The 8,796-nt window shown below is 40.7% G+C and overlaps 1 protein-coding gene across 1 annotated transcript; it reads right to left on the bottom strand.

Annotated features, from left to right (window-relative positions):
- Positions 1-6,963: 6,963 nt before the first annotated feature.
- Positions 6,964-8,082, bottom strand: LOC118930982 (endogenous retrovirus group FC1 Env polyprotein-like). The gene has a single exon (XM_036923015.2). The coding sequence runs from the start codon at positions 8,080-8,082 to the stop codon at positions 6,964-6,966; it is 1,119 nt and encodes a 372-aa protein (XP_036778910.2).
- Between the last annotated feature and the right edge of the window lie 714 nt (positions 8,083-8,796).

Genomic DNA, 8,796 nt, shown 5'->3' with positions numbered 1-8,796 from the left:
CACCAATGGAAAGCAGCACAGATAGGTGGACATCCTCAGCAGATGCCAGCACAGAGATATGATGCCTTCCTTGAGTCAGATGGAATGAGGTGCATATCAGCAGAAACCAGCATGGACCAAGGAGCAGGTAGGTACCTTTGCCTGATGCCACAACACTAAGCCAACTATAACTTAAAAATGGGGGGATCAAGTAGGGGAAAGAAACCTAAATTGAGTTTACTCTGATTTGACTGAGAAAGTGCCAAATTAACTGAGTTTTACCTGAAACAATGAGTTTAAGTTTTCTGTTACCAAGGGAAAAGAGAGTAAGTTAAGTTTCAGAAAAAAGCACACTTCTTATATTGGACCCATTGCATAGAGTTCTTAGCAAATATATTAACAATCAAGGTGATAAAAAATTAAATAACATGCATATTAAACAGTCTCCCAAATATCCAATTTATCTTTGAAAACTTCCATTAAATTGGAACAGACTGGTTCAGAAAAGCATTGAGATGTCCTATTAATTATTCAGCAAGAATGATTCTTACTGCAGAGCACAGAGAGGCATATGGTAAATAATGAGAAATCCAGTAAGTTCTCTTCCACTAGGATCTTCTGAAGAGTTTCTATCACTTCTACAGCTAGATCATTTGTAAGGGTAATGAGATTTGTCAGTGGGAGCTTAGGGAGGCACCTTCATGTAAAGGAAAGCACATAGGCTTGGGGTCAAACACGTGTAATTTGAGATTCCATATCTGTCCTGCACAAGGTGGTTGCCCTCCATTTTCTTTTCTGCAAAAAGGAGTTAGTCATAGGTGTGGTAGACTTCTGTTCTTTTTGATTTGGCCTCTCCCCCTTATTCTGGTAATAGCATTACTACCCCCCTACTCTTACATACATGCAATTCAGAAGGTACTGACCCCACTCTGGCTCCATGTGATGAGGCCTGACTGATCAGTGCTTTCTGACCCCTGGTAACAGTGATTGGCTCAGGGACAGACACAAGACCTAAGTCATTCGAAGCAGAATAAATTTCAGGACTTCTGTTGAACAAATTGGGAAGGAGCAGCTCACTTTTCCTAGTTGCTACTCTTGAGGAGTTACTAGCCTGGAACTAGCAGGGAAGTCCATGTAAGAGAAAAGACAATGCAGAGAAGAGCAGATGGAGAATTGGAATTCTTCTGGCATGATCTGAGCTCCTGAATTCAGTAATACCTGAAACCAAGTACTGCTGTAGTTTCTGGTGGGATTTTAGGGGATAATGAACAGCTTCCCATTCTTTCCAAGCTTGGAAGCAATTGAATGATAGCAACAGGAGTTAGACTGATAGAGATCAAAATACCAACTGTACTACCAATAAAAGCTGGATTAGTGAACATAGTTTAGAAGTGCAAGTATAATGGACTTAATAGTATTCTCCCCTGAACTGGATTTGGAGGCAAATCCTGTGTGATAAGCATAGCACATGGTAGAAACTAGGCCAGAATACTCTCCCTATAATAAGATAGGGGAGCGGATACCTATTCCCTAAACTAGGGAAGAGAGAACACTGAACCAAGTAGGAACCCCTTCAATATACAATCTTCTGATTCCCTCCTCCTTTCACAGGATGAGTGAGTGGGTATGGGGAGTGATTAGAATTGTTCAGGCAGAAGAAAGTCCCTGGAAGCCAGAATACCAGAAGTTCCCCTTAGCCGTTTTAAGTCCATGAGCTGATTGTCTTTTGCTTTAGATTTTTATCACTTGCAACTGAAAGAGTGTTGACTAACTCTCAACCATTCACTTCTCCAATTATGGCCAGATAATGTGTTTGCTCTGCTGGAGGCACAAAAATTAACAAGTCTTTGTCCTAAAGGACTTGACAGTCTAGCTAGGGGTTTGGACAGCGTATCAACTATTGCTCTACTGGTAAGCATCAGAATAGGGATAAGGACTGTATGTTATGGAGACAAATGCCTTACCTTGGGCAATAATGGAAGATTTTCCAGAACTTTTCTGTGAGGATTAAATGAAGTAGTGCAGTTAGAGTTCTTTCAATAAACACTAGTTCATTTTCCTTTCTCTTTGATAGGTTCACTCCTTGGAGCTACGAGCTCAGCTCACTTTTGTGAGCCGTTGTGTTCTCAGTACTTAAGAGTACCTGGCGTATATTGATGGGTACTAAACAAATGATTTGCAGGATGATTCAGAAACTATTGAATAATTTCTGAGATTTATCTGATAAATAGAAGCACTTTCAGAAGTTATATATTTGAAAATTTATGATTTTGAAAAATTGAAATCTTGAATATTGCAGTAGAAATTTGAGCCAAGGAAAATCCTTTGTGAATATTTCACTAATCCAGTTTCCAGCTACTGCCAGATTGTCACCAAAACACAGCTCTTAATCATTACTACCATCATCACCCCAATAACATACCATGGTTTATAAGAAACCTTGTATTCATTTCCTTACTTCATTTTTAAAAATAAACTTTATTTTTAGAATAGTTTTATACTTACAGAAAAACTGTGAAGAATACAGTTTCCCATATACTCCACACCCACTTCCACCTGTTACTAACATCATATATTAGTTTGACACATTTGTTACAATTAATGAGCCAATATAGATATATTATTATTAATGATATTAAAATTATCCTGATTTTATTATTTTTTCACCTAATGTCTTTTTCACTATTCCAGGATTCCATCCAGGTCACCACATTACATTTAGTTATCTCATGTCAATTCCTCTTGGCTGTGAGTTTTTCAGACTTTCCTTGGTTTTGATGACCTTGACAGTCTTGAGGAGTAGTGGTCAGGAATTTTGTAGACTGTCCCACTTGGGATTTGTCTGATTGTGTTTTTCATGATTAGACTGGGATTATGAGTTTTGGGAAGGGAAACCACAGAGATAAAGTGCTGTTTTAAAAAATCAGTATACAATTAATGTGTCTCATTACTCTTGATGTTAACCTTTCTAGCCTGGCTGCAGTAGGGTTTGTCAGGTTTCTCTGCAGTAGTTACTCTTTCTTCTCTCTTTTCACACTGCACTGTTTGTCTTGTTTAATTTTCAAATTGTTAGAGGCCCCACATTACTAATACCCATTCAACAATGGTGGTAACATGACTAGAGATAAAGCAAGTTGGATAAATTATAGGTTTTTTATGAAGATGAAATGGGTAATATTTCTAATATGCTTTGAAATGTGTTAAACATACACATTTAAGCTAATATTTTCACTGATAGTTTAAAGTTATAAATCTTTAAGAAATTTGGGATGTTGGTCCATGATAGTGGGAGAGAAAGTCTGGACAAGAGAGTGTTCTGATCCATCTTAAAAATTGCATCTTTTTAAGTTAACATCTACCTACTCAAATTTTTTAAGTTTAAAGCCATAATGATACTCTCTTCTGGTGGACACTTGTCAACTATGATTTCTGATGCAGAAATTTAGGCATACTCTTACTTTCTTATATATTTAGAGGAACAACAGGGGCAAAAATAGTCCACTTTTACTCCCATTCTCTTCTTATTCCCTTTAACTGAGACTAAAAATTTGAGAGAAGAAAAGTATGAAGGAAAAAAAAGGGAGAGGTAAGGAGTAGACCAGAAGATTTAGCCTGGGTGTGGCAGCTCCTGAGTGATATATTATGGGCCAGGGAAAGCTTAGTGTTTCTTCTATATTTTTCAGGAAGGATGTGATGAGTTGCAACAATCTGGTGACTATTGCAGACTTGTTTGAATAAGTCTTTCTTTATGCCTGCTTCCTTTTAAACTTGAGCAGTGTACCTACCTCAGGTTAAATGGCTAATCAGTTTTCTTCTGCCTCCGAGAAGAAAGGCCTCTGAGGAGCTTTATACTTTTACTGCTTCAAGAACATCAACATTTCTCCAACTTCAGCTTGTACCAGAGGCAAAGCAATGGCGTAGTTGCTCTTTGTGAAAATAACTTTTCTCTTTGGGCTTTAAATCATGTCCTTCTCCTTTTCCACCACTGGTTTTCTCCTTTGCAATGGAGTGTTTTGTGATTATTTTCCCACTACCCCTCCAGGAATTCCTGCATCTATGGGAATTTAAGGCAAAACCAAAATGATACTTAATTTTCCTTCCCTGTATGGTAAAAGGGTGTACATCTCAAACACTTACTCACCATATTCGTTAACAAGAAATACTTGGTGAAATCTTGAGGTATCAAGTTTGATTTTACTTTGGTCATTTCATATCCTGAGATGCTGCTCTGGGGTGCTACTTGTGGAGAGAGAATTTTTAGGCTTAGGATAGGCAGTGGAACATAATGTTGCAGGCCATGTGCTTTGGACCCAGATCACCTAGGTTCCAGTCTGGCCTTTACCACTTACTAGCTCTGTGACCTTGGGCAAGTTACTTTATGTCCCTGTGCCTCAGTTTCTTTATCTGTAAATAGGATAATAATAGTCCTAACTCATAAGGTCATGGTGAGGATTAAATTATTTAATATATGTAAAATGCTTAGTCCAGTGTCTGGCATAGTAAATATTTTTATGTTTCCTAGTTATTAATATGTATCATAATAATGAAAATTCATCGACATATATATTAATATTCTGTATTTTTCCTGCTTGTTCCCTTACTTTGTGTCCTGAAAGTTGACTGCTGACTGTGGACTGCATTACCTGGGTCCCCTTTCCAGCTGACCTCCATTTGGCTTCAGCCAGAGCAGGCACTGGGAAGACATGGATAGGTAGAAGGAAAGAGAGGTGTGGATATAATTTCTTTGCTTCCTCCCTGCTTCCATATAGCGTTTTCTTCTATAGATATCCCCCTCCATGATTCATCTCCTGTTGAGCAGCTTCAGCTCTTACAGTTCTCCTTTAATACCATTTCCTCTTCTTGCCCCTTTAGCCTTAGGAGTGATAATGCCTATCACTATTGTTAGATCTCTGGATGCCTCTTCATCCCTTTTTTGTTAGCTCAATGTTTCCCACACCTCTGTTATTGATTGCTCCATTAGCATATCTTCATTTGAACCATCTGGGGAGAATTCTGTTTTTTGATGGGACCTTGATGCATACTAAATTCTGTAACTTCATGTTTGGATTTTACAATTTTAGAATGTTACAACTATGAATTTATTCTTGTTAGTATGCTGAGAAAGTTTCACTAAAAATTGTGATTATTACTTGTAAACAATTTGTTTACAATTGACTGGAATCATTGTTATATTACATTTCTTGAGGCAAGTATTGTTGTTTGGGTGTGTATGTGTGTGTGTGTGTGTGTGTGTGTGTGTGTAGTCCTTGAAGTTTCTAACACAGTGCCAGATGTCCAACAGGTGGTAAAACAACCTCTGTAGTATTGAAGGACATTTCTGTTCACAACAGTGAACATGATGGTTTACTCCAGTGACACATTAAAAGCTTTGCAACGAAAGCAGCTTTAGCTTCAATCCCTCTACAATTACTTGTTAAGCTTTAAAGGATTTATTGGTTGTGAAAGGTGCCAAAGTAATAGCACTGGGGAAGAAAATCCCAGAGTCTCACAACAGACTGTGACTGTCCAGGCTTCCTCTGCCTCCTGCCAAAGAGCCCAATGGAGCTGATTGAAAGATTAGCTCATTTTCAATTGAAGTTTTGATGTTCTGGGAGACTGGGCGATTTACCTCCCCCTCAGGAAATTCTATGAAAGAACTCAATTAAGTGTTTTCTCTTTTGGAGAAGTCTCTCATATGGCCCTCCTGCTGCATTCTTGAATGGATTCAGCCTTTTTAAGAAGGAGCAGTTAATTAATTTCATGTCTTTGGTGATCTGGCTAATTGTAAACAAGATCCTAGATATAACTTGTTAGTATTAGCATACAGAGTACTTAAATGCAACTATAGACATAAATATTTAATCTTTCTGGGGGCAAAAAAAATGGAAGTGTCTCTTTGTTAGTTACTTGGATAAGTAACTCTTGGAGCCTCATTTTTTTCATAAGTAAAGCAAATGATAACATCAACTATCTTGTAGGTTTATTGTGAGAATTAGAGATGTTTATAAAGCACTTGGAATGTAGTAGATGCTCAGTAAATGATAGCAAGGAATACTAATAAACGTTAGATTGGAATGTTTTTCTATAATTTAAATGGAAAATGAATAGAAATATTTACTATGTTTACTTGGTCAATAGTGTTTTTGTGTTGTATCCTGCTTATTTGCAATTAGGCCAAAGGGTAGGAAGTCTGAGAAACAAAAGAGAATATCTCATCGGTTTTCCCAAGTCAGTGTTTGGGTAGAATTCTTGTTTTTTAAATAGTTCAGAAATATTTTTAGGCTTTGTTAGAGTTTTGACATTTTATCTTACACATTATTCTTATTTTTCGTTTCTGGAGACTGTTTTAGTAAAGTTTGGAAATATTTGTCAATATTCCAGTATTGTTAGCTTATCAGAGGTATTTTTATCAGTTGAGGTAATTGGATGCCACCCACTAATTTATGCACAATGAGATTGTACTCTATTCTTCTCTCTTATGTAAGATGTCATTGTAAGATAAATTCTAACCGAAATGAGCAGGCGATGAGAGGCAACAAAAGGCCAGGCAGTTTATTTGAGCGCAATCCCGGGCGCGGTTCACCAGGCTGCACAGACACAGGCTGGAGAAGTCACACCCAACCAGACAGTCTGGGAGTTTTGTAAGCACAGGGAAGGGAGGGGGGATTGGGCCATGCCAGGGGTATGTGGAGAATTTTTATTGGCTCAGGGTCAGGTGATGGACAGCCAGAGGTCTCCACCTTCCAGATGGAGGGAGTCTGCATCCGGGCTTTGTCGGCACCTCACAGGACTGGAATCCAGGAAGAGCTGTCTGTTCCTTCCTTATATGGCACAGAGCTATTTGGTGTTGTCTTTGTTCCGCTTGCACTGTCCTCGCTTTCCTCCCTCCGGTACCTCCAGCCTTACATTCCAGCCTCTTGGTCATAATGGGCGATGACTCGATCTGGCTACTTCCGGCTGACAAGGGGCATTGTGGGGGGGGTTTTAAGGCTGGTTGATGGCTGGAGGAGGCTCAGTCAGGAGGGGCGAGTACTTGTGCAGCAACAGTTGATTGACCTTTATGTGTGATATTTCCGCTATGCGCTGTTGAAGGAACCTGAAAACATATGGGCCAATAAGGCATATAAAACAGATCGCTGCAACAGGGCCCAGGAGAGGCACCAACCAGGCCATAATAGGGGATTGAAACCAGCTGTAAAGATTACTATCTGATATGCTGGTTCCCTGGAGTTTCTTTTTTAGTTCTAGTTTTTGAACATTTTTCTCCACGAGTCCCGACTCATTGATACAGTAACAACATTGTTCCCAGAGGAATAGACAGGTCCCTCCCTTCTCTGCAGTAAGGAGGTCTAAAACCTGGTGGTTTTGGAGAGTTACCTGGGCCAAGGAGGTGACTTGCCTCTGGAGAGATGCCAGAGAGGCCACAGATGCCTGGACAGCTGCCTCAAGCCGCCGTTCCAGTTTTTCTAGGGCCATAATACTGTAACCCAGGGCACCAGCGCTCACTCCCATGGCCAGAATGGAGGATGTGAGGGAGATCCCTGCCACTAAAGGCAGGAGGACTGCTCTCTTGTGACGGGAATCTAAGGGCCAGGAGTTGGCAAACTTAGCTCCCCCGTACAGAGTCAGCCTAGGGACCAGGGTGATGAGCAGGCAAGAAGCGTTTGCAAAGCTGGTTTTGTATAAGGTCCCATTGCACCACAGGAAGGTGCCTGGTGGGGAGAAGAGAAGGGAAGGCTGCTTATAGTGATGTCTCAAGGTCACATTTGCTTCAGGTGTCTCAAATAATGGTACCTCCCCGATAAGTTTGGGCTTTGAGGGAGGGCCTGGAGGGCAAAGTAGGTTCTCTCTTGGTGGTGCCTGAACTGCTACCACAGGGGCTTCTATAAGGGAAGTGCAGAGGAAGCATTGAGTCAAGGAAATATTGGGGACGGTGTGCCTGAATAAATCCAGCCCTTCCTGTAGTAGACTTAACCAAGAAAAGGGAAGGGTCCTAGTGTTTTGTTGTAAGTGAGACTGTAGGTGGGCTTCCTGGGTTTTAATGGCCTGTTGTACTTCTTCAAGATGTTTGGGGGCATTTACCTCCAGGTTTTGGTGAATCATGATGGTCTGGCAGGGGTATGCTTGAAATTATTTAAGTAGACACCCCCTGTAATGCCCTCATTCCAGCGATTATGTGAGGGGTCCTTGATGTTTAAATATCTTTTTGCCTGGGGTGCCCAGCATTGAAAAGTAAGCATATGGTGGCTACTGCCCAGGCGGCCTTATACCTTCCAGTTCATGATACAGGAGACCCAGGGGCACCCAAATTTTCCTTGACCCACTGTGTTTTGCACTTTCCTATTTGTTGAAAGGTGAAGCAGAGGGCCATGTGGGTAGGTGTCTCCCCATCAGGGCACCAAACTCGGTTAAGAGGGAGGGCAATTACAGACTGACAATTGTTAACCTCACAGAAGGCTGTCCCAATCATCTCTTTTACCTGTCCATTATTTATGGTGTGTCTTTGGGTGGCTTCAAATCGATACTTGATGGGAGGAGGTGAGGCTACTCCACTATGTAGGAAGGAGTAGGATGAGGAGCCCATTGGAGTTGGATCCGTAGAGGTTCAACTCATTTCATTTGCCAAACATCATAGGGGGGAGGGACTCTTTTTAGTTTGGTACCACACAGGGAGTCCTGATAGTTTGGCAGCAGTGGGGTGGTGAGGATTACAGTGTGTGGTCCTGTCCAGCAAGGCTGGAGTGATCGAGGCTGGAGTTCTCTTAAAAGTACCTTGTCTCCTGGTTGAAGGATCGCTGCGTTTTCTGGGTTGTTGGA

Source organism: Manis pentadactyla, chromosome 5, assembly GCF_030020395.1.
Source record: "Manis pentadactyla isolate mManPen7 chromosome 5, mManPen7.hap1, whole genome shotgun sequence".
Classification (NCBI taxonomy): Eukaryota; Metazoa; Chordata; class Mammalia; order Pholidota; family Manidae; genus Manis; species Manis pentadactyla.
Note: the sequence above shows the minus strand (reverse complement) of the source record. Positions and strands in the feature narration are given on the sequence as shown.